The 23,345-nt window shown below is 38.0% G+C and overlaps 1 protein-coding gene and 1 non-coding gene across 7 annotated transcripts; one reads left to right on the top strand and one right to left on the bottom strand.

The window, feature by feature from the left end:
* The first annotated feature begins 1,952 nt into the window (after positions 1–1,952).
* Positions 1,953–22,638, top strand: LOC133835998 (myosin heavy chain 95F). 6 transcript variants are annotated; one of them, XM_062266228.1, is made up of 18 exons: positions 1,953–2,380; positions 15,592–15,786; positions 16,603–16,676; positions 16,739–16,868; positions 16,959–17,120; positions 17,792–18,054; positions 18,113–18,519; positions 18,577–19,321; positions 19,384–19,816; positions 19,881–20,122; positions 20,185–20,405; positions 20,465–20,695; positions 21,043–21,090; positions 21,323–21,367; positions 21,663–21,783; positions 21,843–21,960; positions 22,018–22,119; positions 22,180–22,638. In XM_062266228.1, exons 2-18 carry the CDS (start codon positions 15,600–15,602, stop codon positions 22,401–22,403), a joined length of 3,753 nt encoding a protein of 1,250 aa, XP_062122212.1. In that variant the 5' UTR covers positions 1,953–2,380; positions 15,592–15,599; the 3' UTR covers positions 22,404–22,638. The 6 variants fall into 6 exon arrangements, with proteins under 6 accessions (XP_062122212.1, XP_062122210.1, XP_062122215.1 ...); XM_062266226.1 differs by lacking the exon at positions 1,953–2,380 and adding an exon at positions 9,849–10,086; XM_062266229.1 differs by lacking the exon at positions 1,953–2,380 and adding an exon at positions 15,315–15,437.
* On the bottom strand, positions 7,909–7,992 carry Trnal-uaa (transfer RNA leucine (anticodon UAA)). Its single transcript has one exon. It is a non-coding gene; the product is annotated as a tRNA-Leu (tRNA).
* Positions 22,639–23,345: the final 707 nt, after the last annotated feature.

Genomic DNA, 23,345 nt, shown 5'->3' with positions numbered 1-23,345 from the left:
TTTAATCTCTTGCATATACTTTTCAAATGTCGCAAACATATATTGTGTATATTTTGAAATCAAGTTCATTATCTTTATAATTGGGATTTCTTTCAAAATTTAGAAATTTATTGTTTACTAAAATATGGCGTAATACTTAATTTCAAGGCTTAAGGAATATTAATGACTTGTTTTCAAACTTACATTAAAGCATACTTACAAATTTATAAATGTATTTTAATAATTACCAAAATATGGTGTAATACTTAATTTCTATACTTAAGGAATGATGCACTCCCAAAATTTACATTAAAATCATTTGCATATCAAATTATAAAGCATACTTTTGGGCAACCACAATTTTAAGAATCTCAATGCTGAGCTGAGCATATTTGCAATTTATTGAAATAATCGTAAATTATTTAGGTATTTCATAGTCGTTAACATTGTTCCATTTTGTTGTAATTGTTTAAGCATTCTCAGACATTCACTTCGATAAATAATGGCAAGAAGTGTGCATTACAGGTTTCGTTTTTCGATTTATTGGAGCAGCTACAAAAAAACAAAAAAAATAAACGACAAAAGTTCATTTAACTTCAATTGGTATTTGTCAATGACAATTATCGCTTTATGGAAAATCAATTGAGAACAGCGAAGAGCAGAGAATCAACGAAATATATTGAAAGTCAAGCAGTGAATGCTGAATATAGTGGCTACGATCATTCTACGGAGATCCGAACAATCTCAATTAGATTCAATTAGTCAGCGTAACTCAGTTTGATTTCGAAGCTGTGGCGAAATATATGTTTTCCATAACAAGACAGGTTATTTAACCGATTTATTGATACAAGTTTATTTATTAATGCTAATTAATATGTAAAAATATGTATTAATTTATTGAAAGGCTTAACTGAACTTTCAAGTGATCATCAAGATCAAAACAAGTGAACTCGAGCAAAGTGCAATGCTCCAAATATTTAAACACGAATTTCTTGACTTAAAGATTTTTTTACAAAATAAATAATTTATTTATCTTGCCACGCTAATTTAGATTTATGGCCTGCTATATAAGTAGTTACATACGTTCATCATTCTATCTGCACATTCTCTTATTTATTTGCTATTGTTGCACTTCCACACTCACACACACACACACTCACGTATAAACTGCTTCTCGGAGGCGCCTTAATTGAGTGTTTAAATACGTGCGGCGCCAATTGCGGAGACATGTCTGTGCATGTCTATATATGCCGGCACATCAAGATGAAAAACTAGTTGTAAAAAAGCTCAAGAATTCAAGTGGGCAAGCTGTCAATATCTCTGATTCAAATTTGAATTTAACGGTCGTTGGCAGACAGCCCTGCAACATAATGTTGATAGCGCTTAGCAACGGCTTCGCTTTGATTTAGCAACAACAAATCATCCTTTATTAAAAACACTGCTCAGTCTACCACATAACAGTTTAACTTCACACCGAACAACATTAATTAAAGTACATTAATTGGCGATCAAACGGGTAGCATTAAATGTTGCAGAGCAGCGTATTTCGCTTAGCAACATGAATCCATCAACACTCGTAGAACAACACAGCTCTGAGCTACAATCGATATATCGATATCGATACGATGCTCAAGTTGGCCATTTTGAGTTTTGAATGAAAGCCATTGTAAAATGTCGAATTGGAAATTGTGTTAATGTGACCAATATGAAATATTGCTTGCTTTGATATAAAAGTATTATATTTTTTTCTTTTTTGAAAAGCAAATATGGTGCAATTAATTGCAGTTCAGCTCAAAACCAACAAAACAAAATATTGCTGCAAGAGTTGCGCCAATTTTTCAAACAATATACATTGCGCAGTGTAACCAGCTTGCATATTTCGCCACTAGTGTATTTTGGTATATTTTTTCGTCGTAAAAAAGTATATTTTAAAATTCAACTTGCGGTCACGATCGCGCGGGCAGTCGAAACAAAAACATCGAACGTTGCGGTCGGTGAGCGCATGTAGCGCAGTTATTATGAGAATTTAATATGAAATTTTAGTTAAATAAACAAGACAGTCTATTGAAATACGTCAAGTGTAAATTCGGGTGTGAGGACAATTTCGCCTTCTTTGCAGCTGTTTTAGCTGCACAGCAGCGCACTGTATCGAACAACAAAATTTATTAACGGAAATTCGCGCGTTTTTTTATTAGTGAGCGTGTCAAAAATTCAAGTATTCTTTGTACACATTGTTTGGATTTGTTGTGCTTGTTAAATTTGCCAAAAAACGAAAAACCCATAAAGTACACAGCATAAACACCGGCAAAGCGGCTCCACGACGGCGCAACAACAACGGCAAAGGCGACAACAACAACAACAACAACAGCGACAACGACAATAGCGGAAGCAGCAGCAACAGGTAAGAAGAGCATATCCGATTCATATTTGCCCTTTCTGGCGTCAGGTTCAATCTGTTATCTGTTAGACTTTGTTGTTGTTGTTTTCTCTGCTTCTCTTTCCTGTTTGTATTTGGCCGTTGGCGAATCGATTGAGCTTGAGCTGGGTGCGATAGACCAAAGACCAATCGATAAACAAAGACACAAAACGTGACCATGAATTATTGACTGTGTGCGTGCGAATGAGAAAGGCGTGAAAGAAAGAGCAAGAGGGGCGCGCAGTCGCGGCATCCTCATGTTCTTCACCCCCAACAGACAAATGTCAACAACAACAACAACACATAGAAGTCACCACCAGTCGCAGCTGCTGTCTCACCCGCACACACACTCACACAACACATGCAGTGTTTGCTATATATAGAAATGAAACAGGCAAAAGAAACAGGAAAGTTTCGTTCTTTCGTTCTTTCGTTCTTTTCGAAAAACTGGCAAGATAGATTTGTGTGTCCGACGCAGGCGCAGACTATAAAAACATTAAAACTCCAGCCAGGGCCATTTTAATTGAGTGCGGAAATGAAGAAACATTTGTGTAAGGAGTAAATGTCCATTTGCTGATGCCAGGCACATTTCGTTTAATTATGTTCCATGGAAATGGAACTGGAAACGGGAATGTGAATGTGAACGTGACAGCGAACTTCATGTAAAACGTAAGCGTGACAAAAGCTGAATGACTTTAAGCGAGCTCCTTGCGCATGCGTTGACATCAAAAAGCTGAGATACTTGAAACTGCTTCACGGCGAGCTTTTTAAACATATCACCGATATATTTGCAAGCCAATTAACGGGTTTACTCGTTTGTGTGTGCTTATGTGTTTGTGTAAAGTTCATTGTTGTCAGTCACCCTCCACCCTCGTTTGCGAGCCGTAAAAACGAGTCGAAGGCTGCACGCGCCACACAGCTGACAGCGAACACAACACGTCGCGTCGTGTTCTGCATGTGATCGTCAATTGTTTGACACGAAGATCCTTTTTTTTTTGTTGGTCGACCTGGGCGACAGCTGTCCAACAACAAAAAACTTGTACACATGGATTTACCCAACATTTGTTGGTCACAAACAACAATAGAGTTAGATCTGCGATCTGCGATCTGCTGCGAGCCGAGCTCGTTAACCCAACACCCCGCCCTACTATTTATTCTGTTAGCTTAATCGGCCCCGAAACTCAAACCCCAATTTTAAAGTGCAAAATTTGCATATAATCAAAAGTGAAACAGCTGCTGATGCTGACTGCAGTGAAAGTTCATGGATTAATTACCGCTTTTGTTTACTAGACCTTTAAGATTAGCATAAGTTTTTCTTATGTTCGCTTTTTTGCATCTTGGTTTCGTTTTATGCGGCGATCGTATCAAATCAGACTTCCGAACTGGATTTACCTTATCTGTTTTTATGATCTTGTGTTTTCCATTTGCATTTCGAGTTATATCACAATTTATAACGGTACCTCTTGGAAATGTATCTGCATAGGATTAACATTGAAAGCCACAAATCACGGTTGTAAATTAATCAATTAACTGTGCTGACAAATTAAGTTCAATTTCTAGGCTTTTCCTTTTAACATTGTGTGAATTTCCGCATACAGTCATTTGTTGGCCAAATATAAGTATCTTTATTCTGTCCCAGCTGCAGCAGGGTAGATAACACGATAAGATTAATAAAGGGCACATGATAACAGAACTGCACGATTCACTTGACAGCAACAAAATATGAAATACACTTTCGGTATGCAGTTACTGAGAAAGTGGAGCAAAAAGTGTGACCATTTCTTAATTTTGTTTATGCAAAAGTAGTACATTATTTAAAAAAAATGTGACCATTTTTTTCTATATTAATATAAAAATTATAAATTTAATGCTATATTCAATCTAAAAATTTGATAATTTTCCTGATATGTTATAAAGAAATGGTATACTCAGATTTAGTATGCAACTCCTTAAAAAGTCATACAAAAAGTGTGACCATATTTAATTTTGTTTATACAAAAGTGGGGCAAAAAGTATGACAATTTGTATATTAGTTAAATAAAAATAATACAAATATTAAAGAAAAGTCGAGTTATATTATTTAGAAAAATTTTAAATACAATTTCGGTATGCAGTTGCTAAAAAAGTGAGGCAAAAAGTGTGACCATTTTTTTATTAATACAAAAAATTATAAATTGAACACACAAGTCAATCCAAAAATGTGATATTTTGCCTGCTGTTATATAGAAATGTTATATTCTGATTTGGTATGCAAATCCTCAAAAAGTGAAGCAATAAGTGTGACCATATTTCTTTAAAATAAATTAAATCAATAATTAGATTTAAATTGCTTTTGTTATTAAGTCTAGTAGGCTGCTCAAAATATAAATGCAGTCAAATTAAAAAATGATTTAAGTACAAATTCAGTAAAAATGCTGAATCGCAGCTGTTGATTCGTTGACAGACGTTATTCATCATCTGTGAGGCATTAAAATCATTTCAATAAATTGTTTATTTTCATATTTAATTTGTCGAAAAGTGCACTTGGTAATTTGTGCCACATGACTGTCGGCAAAACATATGGAAAATCTGTGAACATATGTGGAGAGCGGACCAGCAAACAAAAAATGAATGTACATATAAAAAGACAACTCAGTATAAATGCATACTCATAAGTTATGAGTCCCCAGTGAATCCATCAACATTTGAGGCATTGGACTCCCCACTGGGAAATGTTTGTGGTTGTTGTTGTTGATGTTGCTTCAGTTGTTGCACCAATGTTGCTCCTGTGGCAATGGGGGAAATGGGGCGACTCGTGTTGTTGTGTAGGAAATGGCTAGCGATAATTGTTTTAGCTTTTATTTTTCAATTGTTGCTTGGCTTTTCCTGTTTTTTCGCTTTAGTTTTAGTTTTTTTGTGCATTAATTGGTTCCACTTGCGCGACGTTTAACGATCGACAGCCAACGAAAACAAAAATCTTGAAAACTTTGCAGCACAAAGTCGTTGAACTTCAAGAGTGCAGGATAGTTTTGCGTTGCAAGTTGCCATAATAATAATGTGTGTTGGCTCTTCTCCTAGCCAAGCGACCTGCATTTGGTAACCAAAAGCAAAAGTCGGAATCCAAATCTAAACTAAATTCAAAACTAAACCAAAATAAAAGAGAACTCGTTTTGGTCGCTGAGTTTTGCGCATGCGCAGCGTTTTGTTAGCCCCTTTACGGTACAGTGAACCTCAAATGTGCCCCCTTCCCGCTCCTCCCTCCTCCCTTCTACCCAACTCCCTCCGCGCTCATGGTCCTGTGACGTTTGGGCCATAAATTTTACAGCTGCAGCAGCGTTTCTATTGTTGCAAATGTAATTGCTTTTCAAGCGTTTCCTCTGGCAAGAGATTGTTTTTGGTTTTTGTATTTTTGTTGAGGCACAATCACAGGTTCGGCTAGTTAGCCGAATGACTCATCAATGCTGACAGCGCTGATTTTCATTTAATGCTGGGGGCAACCATTATTATTATCCATGTCCAGAACGAACCTGAAGCCAAAAAAAGCTTTGAGGGGGGCAGCTGCAAATAATTCTGTTGCAAAACAAGTTGAACTGGTTGTTGTGCGTGCCACAATTGGAAATCCATGCAACAACTGACATTAGCAGATGCATCTGGATTGCTGTTTCGAGTTGCAAGTTCCAAGTTGCTGCTGCTGCTGTTGCTGCCCCCGCGCTGCACTTTGCGAACCTGTCGCCTCCTGGACACCGACACCGACACCGTTAGCGTCCCTCTCTCAGTTGCAGTCGAGTTGCGCTTGACTGGTTGAACTTGATATTGAAAGGCATGGTCAAAGAACTGACCATACCGTGAAAACGGGTTTTTTATTTCATTTTTTTATCAGCATCCCATTCCTCTCACCATTTTACCATATATAGAGAATCTCAGCTTCGTTTTGTTTGTTTTTGGCACCGTTTTTGTCGCCTTTTGCACAAAAGCATTTAATCAAATTCCATTGAAATTCTTTCGTTTATTAGTTGGCCAAGTTCTTTGCGCTCTTGATGTAATCTTTCAACGTTTCTTTGTGGCTTTTAACTACTGCAAAATGTCGCAATTATTACACAATTTTCATTGTCTACCACTTTGATACTCGCTTCGCTTCTTAGTCTGTATTTTTTTTTTTTCTTGCCACTAGCAATTTGAATTGTTTTTCCACCGTGGAAGAATTGTGAACAAGCTTGGCTAGCTTTTGGGTTATGAAATTATGGCAATTGTCTGGCTTTGTTTCTCTGTTTTTTTTGAATGCAATGCAATCTTTTTTTACCTTTTGTATGTTTGGGGAAGTGTCACGAATACGAGTATAATAAGTAGGCTAGCAAATGAAATGGGTCACAGAGAGGTAAAGTGAAATGAGGAAAACGCAGAGAGTGTCGCAATAAAATGTCACGTGTCGTGGAAAATCGATTTAACCCTTAACCCATTGGCTGAAGATACTCTTCAAATGCAATGATTGAATAAAGATTGTTGAATTGATTGCTCAGCTCTCTCAGCTCGTATAATTTTTTAATTTATCTAACATAATTTATGATCAATTCATTGAATTTATATCAATTCATTCAGTGTTGCATCATGCAATCAATCCATAGACCATAGATCATCAGTCAAAGTTTCAAGATGAATGCCACATTCAACATTTCAACAAATACAAAATCTCAATCTTCAGCTTGACAAATTGATTTTCTCATTCATTAATTTATTTTGATTACGATGCGATTATAGCGCCCTGACTAGACTATCCCAACTTTTAAACAGTTATTTGGATGACTTTAGTCAGGTATTTGATTGCGTAATGCAACAGAATACATAACAAACAAAGCACACGCCAAAGCAATAGACAATAGACAGCATAACGAACAAAACACACATTATTAATTATTCAGAGTCAACGGCACTTGTTGGCCCTTTTGTTGTTGTTTGAGTTTTGGTTTGAGTTTTGGTTTTGAGACTCGAATACGAATACGAATACGAGATTGCCTTTTGGTCAACCGGAAGGTGTGCGGCCCTCGCAAATGGTAGAATAACAACCATTAAATAACCGTTTTTGGACAGCTAACATGCATTGTTGCAACTGCAACAGCAAACGGCGATTGCAGCCAAGCAATGAATAGTTAATTATGACTCACCTTTTGAGTAATTACAGTAAAAGCATATGATTACGGCTATTGTTCAGAACAAAATGAAATATTCTAAGCTCTGGCTAATTGAAAATCATTGTTATAAATTATGGCTTAGATTTTTTGTGGTATTCTTTCATCAAGTTACCACAAAATAAATATATTTATTAAAATATTAATTGCATTAAAAGTACAATTTAACAATCAATTTGGTTTTAGTTCACCATAATTATTCATACTAAATAAGTAAAAGTGTTTTTGAACCTCTAACACTATTTACTATTTATTAGCTATTAGCAGCATTAAACCCTAAAATTATGCAGTGGGTAAAAAAATTAAAATATTATTTGCATACAAAAAATTTAAAAAAAGAATATTCCAAATTGTCAGGTGTGGGGTTCGAACCCACGCTCTCTCTCGAGAACCAGAGCTTAAATCTGGCGCCTTAGACCGCTCGGCCAACCTGACTCGTTGAGCGAGTCGATCCAAACGTGCTACATAAGCAGCACAGCTGTCACTGGCAGCCAGCATTGTGGTATTGTTGTTGCTTCGTATTCATGAGGGGTGTGTGTTTGTGCATGAGAGAATCAACTAAATTTTCGGTCTAAGGGGAAATACAAACACACGTAGTTGTGTGTTTGTATGTATGTTGAAGTGTGTTTGTACTCCAACTCTAATTGCAGCATCGCTTTAAATTTAGCGATTACATTTAGTAATTAAAATGATTTTTTGTTACCTCTCCCTCTCTTTACAATTAGCAATTTTGGCTATTTATATTTTATCGCGCTCGCGTATCGAAAGTGCTTTTTGCAAATTTTTTTTATATGTGTTTTGTATTTGAAAGAGAAAATCTAAAACACACAGCTGTTGGGCATTCTACAATACTCACACTCTCTCTCAGTGTTTAGCTCTTTCGCACTCTCATTTTCGCGAGCAGCCCTCGAAACTAGAAACATACATATGTACATGTATTATGCACACTATCTCTTTCCCTCTCACCTTTAGCTTTGCTAGTACAAATTGGTTGGACATAAAAAGCTTATCGGAAAGCTTTCAACCGCAATCAGCTGCATCGCTCTAGCACTTGTTCGAGTATGCTTGCGAGATTTGTTTGCTTGAGAAGAAAAGCTCAAGTGTCAGAGTTCACATAGTTCACCCACATATTGAGGAGATGCGATATTGTAAACAAAGTTGGAGCCTGTCATGGAGCAGCACTCGACTAGAGCAGCACTCAAGCAGCTGTTGCTGCTGCTGCTGCTGTTGGAATAACTCAATTTTCGCAGTTCAAATGAAAGAAATACCCGGCGGGGTAAATTATGCCGGAAGTTGTTATGTCATGCCAAGCTGCACTGTCATTGCATTGTTGTTGCTGTTGATGCGTTGGATCTTTCTTTGTGCGTTGCCTGCATTTGGCTTCCTGGTGGCGGCTGCACTTCAACGGAGTGTTACAAATATACATCTACTTTAGTACGCCATTGTGTTTGGGCTTGTTATTGGAGCATAAACAGAACGCGAACTGACTTTCATAGGGCGGCACGCAAATGGAATTATTACTGTGCCACCCACACACAGACACAGACACACTGAACAATTGTGGGATTCTGCGCAGTTAATGCCGCTGAATATCGTTTACGATACCATGCAACAAATAATAACAACCCCGAAAAATCGTAAACGAGCATCCTGCTTTCGCAGACTCCGCTAAAAACGCATCAGTGCAATTCGTGAGGTCGTCGATTGCAGTCGCAAACCCGGCACGTGGCTGCTGTTTTTTTTCTCCGTGCGGGTCATTCGGGGCGGGGTGCCAAATAACTCGGTTACTGGGTGAAACATACAGCAACAACAACAAACTCGAAATCTATATGCAGATAGAATGCAGTAAACACGTAGAGACAGCTTCCAGATATCGTAGCATATGGCGGCGCATTTCTCAATCTTGAGTCTCATCTGTTTATCGGATTTTATTGCTGATTTGTTACCGCGTGTAATGTAGGTCAGCAATTGCAATTGCTGCAAATTGTGCAATAAAGTTTCTCACTTTTCTTTCCCCACCAAAGAAAAGAAAATCTAATTAATGCACGGAAATTGAATTGCAAAAGTCGCAGTGCGAAAAGCGAAAACAAAAGCGACCAGAGCAGAGCTGGCAAATTATCCAACATCAGGTTAAACGTGCGAAAGTGTAATGAGGAACGAGAAGAAGAAGCAAAGTGTTTAATCGATAGTGAAAATCAAACAAGTTTGCCAAGCAAACCTCGCTCGCGAAACGGTTGCCAAGCCCAAAACACAATTCATAATATCAACAACAACAACAACAACTATCTGTTTGCACACATACTCGTTTAGTATACAGAACGGTTTCAGACCCAGGTCAACCCCCTCAAAATACTTGCTTAGTCCAAAGTGCACTCAACTGCACTAAGAGCACCCTTCTTCGTTGATAAGTCACTCATCAGCCCCTTATTTTCGTTGTGTGTGTGTGTGTGTGTGTGTGTGTGTGTGTGTCAACCCTCATAATGGATTTCTATACGAACCACAATAAAGAACGACACGATCCAAACTCCGGTGAGTTTCATTATTTCCATTCTAGCATTGAATTAATTGACGCAACTTCCATAAAACTTAATCTAATCACTCGATCATTGGGTCATAATACGAAATAAATACATATGAATGTTTGCTGCAATTAACTTCCAGACTAATAATAGATAATCGCTCATAAAGAAAAAAAAAAAGTACCTAAAAAATTGCAATGAAATGAAAGTGCATTTTCTTAAGTAATTTGGGATTAGAAATATAAATAGTTCGTATACCTTATTAGAATAATAGGAAAATAAATAATTTGGCCTTGTTAAAGACATAATATCAATATTTTATATAAGGAAAAAATCTTAAAATGAAATTATGGATAACCATTTTCCAAGTAAAGAATTTGAAATTATAGATTACAACATAATTTATAAATTTTCTTAACTTTATTAAAAATGAAGGAAAAGAAAGAAAATATTTTCAAGAACATAAACTAAGCTGCATTTAGAATATTTTATTTAACAAATTGATAAATGTTATCAAATATTATTTAATGTTAAATGTTATTATGTTATAAATATTGATTTATGTAAATAAAACTTATCTAACACATTCTTACAAATCTAGTTATTCTATCATTTTAACATTATTAAGATGACTATTAATTATTAAGATATATTCTACAAATTATGATGTACTATACATACCTAATAATTTTATTAGATTAGCTTTTTATAAAGACCAAAATGTATTTTAATTTATGATGTTTTTCTACAATTATTTGCTTTTTGTTTCTTGTTCAATTTTGTATTTTCAACTTTATTATCGCTGATCGTTTGTCGTCTGGTTGCAATCTTTATACGATGTTTTATTTATCGGTCGAAAATGAGAACAATGCAATTCAGATAACAAACATTTGCCAGCTGCATTGTCGAAAAGTTTAGACAGGTTCAACGCCTGCTTAATCAGCAACTTCCACAATATCAAACGCATTGTCGCAAAAATTGCGACTTTGAATATCTACGCAGCACTTTAGGCTAATGTTCGTGCCTTCAATTACAGTAATAAGTGACCAAGCACGCAACCTGGACTGTCGACTGATTCACTGAGATAGTTGGTGGGTGTTGGGTGTGGAAAAGGACGAGACGATAAACATTGCTCTGATGATATCACCATTTCCCCACACACACTTACACGCAGTTGTAAGTTATAAAACGCATAGCGTAAATCAGGAAGACTTCACTCTGTGTGTGTCTTTGGCTAATTGGACCTATGGGCGCTGGTCAAAAAATCTCGATGTGCACGTGTGCTCGGATTACGTATACGACCTGGTCAAACCCAAGCAGCAGCAGCAGCAAGCATAAGCTGATTCTCAGGGTTCAGTTTCAGGTTGAGGTGTCAACGCAGTCTTTAACATGGCATCACATTTCATAAGCCTTTTGCCGTTCCTCTTCGTCTTCGTCTACCGTTTTGCAAATGACTTTGCTACTTTTTCCCTCGTTTCTTTCACTCTCTGTACAAACTTGTGTGAGTGATGTTGAAGAGAAGCCGCAATCTTGGTCTTGGACACATATTTGCACCGTTTGCTTTGTGCCCATTGTCAATGTCGCCCTCAAGCACTTCCTGCGTCATCAAGTCGTTTATGTTTTTTTTTTCGTCTTCATATTTTTCTCTCGTTGCAGTTGCAATGACTGCCGCCTTGCCACACTTGGTTGCTTGGCCTGAGAGACTCGAGACTCTCTGTGCTGCTGTTCAGCATTTTCATTTCCATAGCCATAGCCATGCAATCTGGCAGAATGCAGCTTGGCAACTTCGTCTTCGTCTTCGTCGTCTTCTCTACATAAACGGCCATCAAATGTGGCATTCATCTCACACTCACACACACACTCACTCACACACTTTTCTTGTACTTGTCGTCTCCCTGGTGTGGCTGCTGCTCATAGGCAACTTCATTTATTTTTTGTTTCCTTGCGCAATTTGTAATTTATGCCGACGTCTCATGCTGAGGAGCGCAAAAGATTTCAAGAGCCCAGACAAATTGTAGGCAACTCTTCCAAAGGCGTCGCAACGTCATCGTCATCACCATCGTCGTCGTCGTCGTTGCTGACATGCATGCAAAAACAGCTCAAGAACGAAAGTTGAGCACATGCAGTTCGACTTGGAGTATACCCTGTAAACAGTTAAAACAACACAGTGAAAGAAAATCTTAAATATAATAACTTTATATTCATAAACAACTTAAAACAAGGTTTTAATTTAAAAACAAACTTGAAATAAAATTTCAATCATAGTTTTGATTTTGTAAAAGTATTGTTTTCAGATCGTAAATTTCTCAAAATCCAGAACTTTGTTGTGTTCTTTTCTAACATAATAGAAATACAAAAACAACTAAACTTCAAAAGAGTGCATTTTTGATTTATTTAACCGAGATAGAAATATCTCAAGTCAAGATGAAACACTTTTAAATTAAAATTGAAAAATGTTTCATCTTGGCTTGAGATATTTCAATTTTAATTTGAAAATGTTTCATCTTGACTTGAGATATTTCTATCTGGGTTCAGTTTTGAAAAGAGTATAAATGAATTAAGAATTATTTTGGAATTTCGGTCTTGATTTTTTCTTTTGCGTTCAATTCAAGATTGTTTCTTGCTTTTAGCATTTTATTTGTTCAGTGAAATAATAAACAACCTTTTATGGAATCTTTCTGAATCTCTCCACTAATATGCTCCACTTTGGACACTTACAGGGTATTTCAACTGCATTTGAATGTGTTTTTTTTTCAGTTGTTTCTCCCAGCTTGCGCTCTGCATCAAGATTATGTTAAATTGCCTGCAAAATTGTTGTTAATTTGCGTTGCACATTATAAAGCGATTTCAGCCATATGCATAGGCCAAGTTCCACTTTCTTTTGCACAAACTGGGCTAATTGTGCCATGGATACATTGTAGTTAATGGTCTGGCTCAATTAATTCAACGATATCATCATCGCTCCTCCGAGTGTTTCTCAATTATTATGGTGCAAAGTGAATCAAATACAAAACAAAACAAAAAAAAATGCTTGTTATGCTCGATGATATCTTTAATGCTAATGCTGACAAATCCATATGGCAATGTCGTGAAATCGTGACACATTCACATTGCTGATATGAACATAACATTCGAAATATTCAAATATTCCATGCCATTGATAAAGAGCTTTTAGAGTGCTAGGCATTAGAATAACATTAAAGAAAAGCGGAACCTGGTGTGTCATCTATGAGAATGTTTCTATAATTTGCTTACAATTGTAAAATCGGTTAAATGGAAATCTCAGAGACGCAAATCGATGAAATGCGTTGCCATAAATGTCAAGACGCTAAACGGGCAACGTCAATTACTCCCACTGTTCTCAGTTCTCTCGCCTCAACGAATTGATGTAGAAACGAGCAAAGAAACAACAACAAAAAATAAACTTGTTTAACAATCATTTAATAATTTAGCACTTTTGCAAATTTCATCTTAATTTATGCGGGAGGAAGGGAAATGCCATTGTTTCTCCCTCTCTCTCTCTCTCTCTCGCTCGCTCACCCAAACAAAAATAACAAACAATATATTTGAAACGTTTTGCAGTCGCCGAACAATCCCGAACCTAAAATCCGAACCTAGCGCATGCAACATTAACCCAGCGAACTAAATAAATTAATTTCACCTTGACGCCGTTTTTGCTCTAAAAACAATTCACCAACGTCATTGTCTTTGTTACCCCAACAGCGTTGCGATTGTGTGTTTTGGATTGTACTACTATTGTATGTAGTATGTTATATTAGAGGGCAGGCAGACAAACTACTGTAAACGAGAGCTTTGCGGTTTCCAATGTAAATGCGAATTCAAGTAGTATATCCCATATTCAGTACAATATTTTGCTGTTGCGAATTGACTAAAAAAAGCAAGGTCGACATTGTTATGGGTCGCTCGGCGGTTTCCCTCTCGCTCTCTCCTCTCTGTTCTCTGCTGTCTCGGTCTCTGCACCATGTCAACACCTACACGGTTTGGTGGAGCTGTGCTTATCAACGGCACGACGCCCATGAGTCAACGCATGACCAAGAAAGGTAACCAGCAGTAAATAGACAAAAAAAAAGAACTACAACAAAACTGAAACGTATAGCAAAAGTAACAGAAATTGCCACAACGCGACAACGTCAGCGTCAGCGAATGGGAAGAACAATAGCCAACAGTGACAAAAAAGAAAGAGAGAAATATAACCGAATGCAGAGAGTAAAGCAGATGCGGGTGCGGTAGAGATCGAGGAACAAACAGGTAAAGGTTTAATAGCTGAGAAATGCTCAACAAGAACTGACTGACATAAAACACCGGCCTAGCCTAGCCCCTAGCCCGACCCGGCAATGCCGCAACATTGCCAACAGAGCGGCAAAACGGCCTTAATGACTGTTACTCGCTTTGCCTAGAGATAAAGCCAGTCACAAAGAGAGAATGAGAGAGCGAACACAAGAGAGAGAGAGAGAGAGTAAGCCAATCAATGTTGATTAGAGATGAGCGCGTGTCAAAGTTATTATTATAAATTGGTGTAATTTGTCTATCGTAAGCTACGATATTGGCTGAAATAAAAAGATTAAATTTGTATGTAGTGATACTATACGAATTTAGGCTTTTTTTTATTTAAGCGAATGTCGTATAAGTTTATGATCTCTAAACCGATCATTAATATATTGTTGAAATATTAAAAGCTTGTTCTAGGTCTCGATAGAACAGAAGTTTCGTAATACTTTTTAACTGTAGACTAAATTTGTCGTATACCAAAATAGCGTTGAAATATTTATATCTTTTTTTTATATTCTGTTTATTTACAATTGATATTGATAATAAGTACATTTTATGTAAATATTTATATAGTAAGTTTATTTTTTAGTCTATGGCAACAATGAATGATGTGATAATGATGTGACTATGAATGATAAATAATCCATTCAAATTAAATTTTTAGACTTGTTATTTTCAACAACAAAAATAAATATGAAACATTCGTTCTTAAAATTAGGCTTAAAACTGAAGTAACTTTTAACATTCATATAATCGTTAAAAGGAAAAACTATCAAGCCTAAAACCACTTGTAATGTAATAAAATAAACCGTGATTCGTACACAGCTTATTTTTAATACAAAACCTTAAAATTTGAAGTTCAACCATTTAATTTACTTACACATATCGTTACTCGTGTCACGATAACTCCTCACGCTGCCACCTCTAGCTGGAGAGTAAACTCACCTGGCTGGGATCGTCGACGAGGTTCGCATAGCAGTCGCTCAGTTGCTTTTGTGAACTCTGACGACGCGGCTCTTAACGCAGAACGTTTGCTACCTACACACTACATCGAGTTACCTGTTGTCTAGTGTTAGTGTTAGTGACGGTGGCAGTTGATAAGATTTTTCACTTTGATTGCCATTTGCAAATCCCCCATTTAATTACGTTTATTAAGACAAATGTTCAAATCGTGATTTTCATGTAATTAATTGTGTGTGCTTTTTGTTTTTGCTAATTCTTACAGTGCGCAAAATGTTGGAGGATACCCAGCTTGTATGGGTAAGAGATCCGGCGGATGGATATATACAGGGTCGGATTACGGAAATTGGCAGCAAAGAGTTTGAAGTTACGCCCATAGATCGTAAATTCCCGAAACGCACTTGTCACTACGATGATATACACTCCTCATGTGATGGACCACAGGATCACGATGATAACTGTAAGTGCAAACAATACGATATTACAATATTACTTACCATCAATATTTACACATGAAAAAGTGTGCATGTCAGTGTATTAGATGTGGATGAGTGTGCAGGTGTTGTTCCCTTTGTTGTTGTTTTTCGGGGACTTTATCTCTAGTTTGTTTTTGGTGTGTGCGTTTTGAGTGAGTCGTTCGTTGTGATTACATAAAGTACTCCTATAGAGAATCGTTTTGGATATGAATGCCGTGTGAATGGCAAGAGTTTCTTTCAGAATTGTTTATCCAGTAAATACACAAGTCCATCACCAGCGTCAACTGCAACGAAAAGACAATATAGTGCAAAGAGATAATGTCAGAAATTCTGTGGAATCAGAAACAGAATCAGAATCAGAACCATAAACAAATATATATTGCAGCAAAAGTGTTTCATGAGAAACTTAAATTTGATATACGATTTTCATGGTAAAAAAAAAAGTGCCCTAAACTTTCAACTATCCGAATCGGAATCGAAATCGGAATCTCACGTGTGTATTGTTCTGCTCTACTTTTCGGTTAAGAGATCATAAACCTTTATTTCATAGTCTTGGTTGTCGTGAGCATCCAAAACCCTTGTCGTTTGATCGTTAGCTACGCTTGCTTGAAACAGTTAAGCGGTAAAGCACTTAAACATAACCCCCGACCCCGAACCCGGCGACGAGTACAACTCGATTTCGAATCCGGAACCCCCCGGGAGAAAGTTAACTTGTTGTAACAGAAAACCAAGAGATTTTTAATGTGCACATGTTTTGAGCCAAGAATAATGAGACAACTTACGCCAAATTTCATTTCCAGGTGAACTTATGCTACTCAACGAGGCCACATTTCTGGACAATTTGAAAACGCGTTACTACAAAGACAAGATCTATGTATGTTAATATATCTATTTAATACCTGTATTTTGCTAAAACTAGTATTATATTTTCTGCAGACATATGTGGCAAACATACTCATTGCTGTGAATCCGTATCGTGAGATCAAGGAGCTCTATGCGCCGGATACCATCAAGAAGTACAATGGACGCTCGTTGGGTGAATTGCCGCCGCATGTGTTTGCCATTGGTAAGTGGCGATGATTGATGACTAACTCCAAGACTGTCAATCATAACTCTCGCTCCTCCCTCTCTCTCTCTCTGTTTTTCACGTTTACAGCGGATAAGGCCATTCGAGACATGCGCGTCTACAAGTTGTCGCAGTCGATCATTGTGTCGGGAGAGTCGGGTGCTGGCAAAACGGAGTCCACCAAATATTTGCTCAAGTATCTGTGTTACTCACACGACAGCGCCGGTCCCATAGAGACGAAAATATTGGATGGTAAGGCAAAATTTGCTGCAGTATTAGACATACCTTAAATCCTGATAGTATTATTTAGTTTTATATAATATGTATGATTTGTGTATGAGAACTAAGTTCTAGAATACAATATTATTATCTGCAATTTAGTTCGCTCTGTTTTAACTACTTTATTTTTCTTAAGCCAATTTATAATTTTCCATTTATATATTAAGATATATACTTATTGAATACAAATTTATTTAGAATACAATCATTTCAACGGTAATATATTTCACAAAACTTTATTAGTATATTTTGCTTAAGATTAATTTATAATTAACAAAAATTACTGGTTGAAACAATGACTTCAATACCAAAATATGCATTTTGTTAATACAACAAAGTTCGATACATTTAAGATTACAATTTATTCGTTCATACTCGACTAAGTTTATATCTTTCTAAGTTCAATCAACACATAAACTTCCTGTCAATAAGCTTTTGCCTTTTAGATAGAAACACTTATAAGATAAGAAATCTTATATCATAATGAATTCGCAACATTATTATAATTATTAATATTACGTTTTTACGATAAGAAATTTAAGTTAATCAGCCTAATTTGTACAGCCATTATAACCTTTGTTGCTTACAAACTTTTTATACTTTGTTGTAATGATTTATTTTCTCTCTCTCTCTCTCTCTTTTAGCCAATCCCGTGCTGGAGGCCTTTGGCAATGCGAAGACCACACGCAACAATAACTCTTCACGCTTCGGCAAGTTCATTGAGGTGCACTACGATGGCAAGTGTCAAGTGGTGGGAGGCTACATCTCTCACTATCTGCTCGAGAAGAGTCGCATTTGCACCCAAAGCGCCGAGGAGCGTAACTATCATGTGTTCTACATGCTGCTAGCTGGCGCTCCGCAGCAGCTGCGTGACAAGCTGAGCTTGGGGAAGCCGGATGATTATCGCGTAAGATTTTGAATTATCGATATACTAAACAACTGTCTAACAAATTCTCTTCTTTAAGTATCTCTCTGGCTGCACGCAATACTTTGCCAATGCCAAGACCGAGCAGCTTATACCCGGCACTCAGAAGTCCAACAGTCATCAGAAGAAGGGTCCGCTCAAGGATCCCATTATCGATGACTATCAACACTTTCAAAATCTGGACAAGGCGCTGGGTCGCTTAGGACTCTCTGAGACCGATAAAATGGGCATCTATACGCTGGTGGCAGCTGTGCTGCATTTGGGTAACATCACCTTCGAGGAGATACCAGACGATGTGCGTGGCGGTTGTCAGGTGTCCGAGGCATCAGAGCAATCGATGACCATCACCAGCGGATTGCTGGGCGTGGATGAGACCGAGCTGCGCACCGCTTTGGTGTCACGCGTCATGCAGAGCAAAGGCGGTGGCTTCAAGGGCACGGTTATCATGTAAGCACCGAGAATTTATATCGAAAATTTTCCTTGACTTATTACTGTTGCTTGCAGGGTTCCTCTAAAGATCTACGAGGCGAACAATGCACGCGATGCCTTGGCCAAGGCCATCTATAGTCGCCTCTTCGATCGCATTGTGGCTCTGATCAATCAGAGCATTCCCTTCCAGGCATCAAACTTTTACATTGGTGTGCTCGATATTGCGGGCTTTGAGTACTTTACGGTCAACTCATTTGAGCAGTTCTGCATCAATTACTGCAACGAAAAGCTGCAGAAATTCTTCAACGACAACATCTTGAAGAACGAACAGGAGCTGTATAAACGCGAGGGTCTCAATGTGCCCGAGATTACGTTCACGGACAATCAGGATATTATTGAACTGATCGAGGCCAAGGCAAATGGCATCTTTACGCTGCTGGACGAGGAGTCCAAGTTGCCTAAGCCATCGCCTTCGCATTTTACCGCCGAGGTGCACAAGTCGTGGGCCAATCATTATCGTCTCGGTTTGCCGCGTTCTTCTCGCCTCAAAGCGCATCGCACGCTGCGCGATGAGGAAGGTTTCCTGGTGCGTCATTTCGCTGGCGCCGTTTGCTACAACACCGAGCAGTTCATCGAAAAGAACAACGATGCGTTGCACGCCTCACTCGAGGGTCTAGTGCAGGAGTGCGAGAATCCATTGCTCAAACAGCTCTTCCCATCGGGCAGCAATACTTCGGTGCGTGGCAAGCTCAATTTCATCTCTGTTGGCTCCAAGTTCAAGACACAGCTGGGCGAACTCATGGAGAAACTCGAGCAGAATGTAAGTGGCAACATAATAGACATAAATTAGAATTTGCAAACTAATTTATTTTTTGCTTGCAGGGCACCAATTTCATACGTTGCATCAAGCCCAACAGCAAGATGGTTGATCGCCAGTTCGAAGGCAGCTTGGCGCTGGCGCAGCTCAAGTGCTCAGGCACCATATCGGTGCTGGAGCTGATGGAGCATGGTTTCCCGTCGCGTGTTCTCTTTGCCGATCTCTACAGCATGTACAAGTCGGTGCTGCCGCCAGAATTGGTCTCACTGCCAGCCCGCACCTTTTGCGAGGCCATGTTCCAGTCGCTTAATCTGAGCGCCAAGGACTTTAAGTTCGGCATCACCAAGGTCTTCTTCCGGCCGGGCAAATTCGTGGAGTTTGATCGCATTATGCGTTCCGATCCCGAGAATATGCTGGCCATTGTGGCCAAGGTGAAGAAGTGGCTGATACGTTCACGCTGGGTCAAGTCTGCGCTCGGTGCACTTTGCGTCATTAAATGTGAGTTGAAAAAGAGTGTAGCGATAATCCTCTTATTGTTAATCTCTTCTCCTCTGCTCTGCAGTGCGCAATCGCATTATTTTCCGCAACAAGTGTGTGCTGACAGCTCAGCGCATTGCTCGTGGCTTTTTGGCACGCAAACAGCATCGTCCTCGGTATCAGGGCATTGCGAAGATCAACAAGATACGCACCAACACGCTGAAGACCATCGAGATTGCCAACGGCTTGAAGTTGGGTCGTGATGAGATTGTCGGCGGTGTCAATGATATCTACAGGCAAATTGATGATGCCATCAATAAGATCAAGGTGCGTTGAACTGCATTTTAGTTGCTAGTCAGTTTGCTAATTTAAGTGTCTTTCGCCTGCAGCAAAATCCTCGCATTACACAGCGTGAAATTGATTCAATGTACACGGTGGTCATGGCCAACATGAATAAGCTGACTGTCGATCTGAATACCAAGCTGAAGGAGCAACAGCAGGCCGAGGAGCAGGAACGTTTGCGCAAGATTCAAGAGGCCCTGGAGGCAGAACGTCGTGCCAAGGAGGCCGAAGAGCAACGTCTACGCGAAGAAGCTGAAAACAAGCGACTGTTAGTATTCATTATTAACAAGTTATGAGAATTTAATTACATTTTATGTTACTATGCAGCAAAGTGGAAATGGAAACCAGACGCAAGTTGGCCGAGGCACAACGTCTGAAACAGGAGGAAGAGGATCGTCGCGCTGCCTTATCGCTGCAGGCACAGCTGGAGAAAGAAGCCAAGGACGATGCCAAGTATCGTCAACAGCTCGAACAGGAGCGTCGCGATCACGAACTCGCTCTGCGTTTGGCCAGCGAATCCAATGGCCAGGTGGAAGATAGTCCACCTGTTATACGCAAGTATGTTTACTGCTTTATTATATTAACCTTAATAGGAGAGTGCAGGAAAATAGGAGTTTAATTGTTTATGGTGCAAGGGGTTAATGCAAAAATGGAAAAACTTTGAAGGGGGGGTCTCAAATGAACTATGTTACAGATTATTAAACATTATTTGAGTTTAGGGATTGTAAATATTTTTTGGCAGTTCAAGAAGATTATATTTTAAAAATATTCATATTTAATAAACGAACAGAAACTCACCAACTTTTTCCCCTCCCTCTCACGCAATCTTACCAACACAATTCACACACACAATCCCCAAAAAAACACACACAAAAATACACAACAAACCAACCAACAAAACACAGTGGTGGTCTCAATGACGCGTCTCCCATGGGTTCCAACAAACTGATCAGGTATAGCACGCTATTTAATTTTAAATATCTTTGTTGTTTCTTGTACAAAAATGAAATAGTAAAAAAAAAATGAATCTCTTTTTGCTTTCTAAAAATGCCTTACACAAAAACTAATTGGACTATTTTTCAACACTACAACCATAACAAATTGGACTCTGTATATCTTTAAAACGAAATCCAAATCTTTACTTTCTACTTTATTTCTACTTTTCTATATTCTTTATTAAACAAGTTTTTCACAAGTTGTGTCAAACATTGCTTCGCGATATTTAAATAAGTGAGTTGGTGCTGGTTTTTGAAAACTTTTAATAAACTAACTAACTAACTACTAAATTACTAATACACTTATACTAAAACGAATACAGTCAAAACTATTCACACTAATTAAAGCATCCGTTTTAATAATAATAATCGTATTTGTATATTGGCTATTAGTTGTAGAGCTGTTTCAAGCTGTTGTTCAACTTTTGTAATAATAAGCATTAAATCCCATCAATAACTCACTTTTGCGTACGCTTTTCAATATGCTGACATTTCTTATATGCTTACTAATCTTAAAAATTTAAATCTAGATCGGAGAATGTGCGTGCACAGCAGCAAGCATTGGGCAAACAAAAGTTCGACTTGTCCAAATGGAAGTATTCGGAACTGCGCGATGCTATCAACACGTCCTGTGATATTGAACTACTTGAGGTAAGTTTGAGGAATCTATAATTTCTTTCAACTTTTACTTATACGAGTTACTTTTGCAGGCCTGTCGCCAAGAGTTCCATCGCCGCTTGAAGGTGTATCATGCCTGGAAGGCAAAGAACCGCAAGCGTACCACCATGGATGAGAATGAGCGTGCTCCACGCAGCGTTATGGAAGCTGGTAAGTGAATACCTAAAAAATCAACTCAACATAGTTCTGATTTATTTTGTGCTTCAGCTTTTAAGCAGCCGCCAATTGTGCAGCCCATACAGGAAATTGTGGCGGCTCAGCATCGCTACTTCCGCATACCCTTTATGCGAGCCAATGCGCCTGATAACAGTGAGTAGATTACTCATATTTATATTATATTTAAATTAATAATTCTTTTCCTTACTTAAGCTAAGCGTGGCTTGTGGTATGCCCACTTCGATGGCCAGTGGATTGCCCGGCAAATGGAGCTGCATGCTGATAAGCCGCCAATTTTGCTGGTTGCCGGCACCGATGATATGCAGATGTGTGAACTGAGCTTGGAGGAGACGGGCTTGACGCGTAAGCGCGGTGCCGAAATACTTGACCATGAATTCAATCGCGAATGGGAACGTAATGGGGGGCAAACCCTATAAGAGCCTGGGTGCTAAGCCCAATGGAGCGGGCATATAAACACAACTTATTCAAGCCAACAATGTGTGAACCGTAACGAAACGTTAGGAACAAATGCAAAGAAAATCAAATCTGCCGTTTGTCGATCGATTATGATCGAGTAGACAACAAAAATTCGCAGTCTTAAAATTTTATAATATTTTTGCAAACACTTTTTGATAAAGACCACGTCCAAAATCTTATGGTTCTAAAAATGAATGATTATTACTATTATTATACGTGTCGACACTTCTTTTATAAAACAACAAATTTTTAATTTGCATATGGATTTCGTTTTAATCGCCCATTAATCCGGCTGCTTGTTGGAGCCTTCGCGTACATTTACATACGTACATACATACATAATAGCATGCATACAATATGTAAGAATTACATACATGTGTGTATATTTTTTCAATTAATTAAGTGAATGTGTAATACGATAAAGTAAAAAAAAACGGAAACGGCAAGTTGTATTTAGTGTCTAATGAAAATCTATTTAAATGTGTATTTACATAACTGCATATATTTTACAGTATTTTAAATTAAACATTAAAAGCTCGAAATCGATGTGTTTTATTTTAGAAATGAATACTTTATTTCATGGGTTTGATTGATGGCATATTTGTTGCCATCCGAGTTATTAATTATACGAATCAAATCAAATGGAGGAAAAAAGTTGTTGCCTACTTTTAGGTTCACACTAAAATTTTGGCCAAGGAAATGGGAAAAATCAGAATAACTCGGAAACCAAAAGGACGATTCGATTGTCCTTTGGACTGCCGATAGAGCTTATTAAACAAAGTTGATAGACACATGAATTGTTGGGATCTACAAAAATACGGCTGAGATATGGTTAATTTTCTCTATATTAAAAAGTCCTTGTAACTTTGTTGTTTTAAGGACATTCGTCCTGGGGCATGCAT

The sequence above is a fragment of the Drosophila sulfurigaster genome, chromosome 2R (genome assembly GCF_023558435.1).
Source record: "Drosophila sulfurigaster albostrigata strain 15112-1811.04 chromosome 2R, ASM2355843v2, whole genome shotgun sequence".
Lineage (NCBI taxonomy): Eukaryota > Metazoa > Arthropoda > Insecta > Diptera > Drosophilidae > Drosophila > Drosophila sulfurigaster.
Note: the sequence above shows the minus strand (reverse complement) of the source record. Positions and strands in the feature narration are given on the sequence as shown.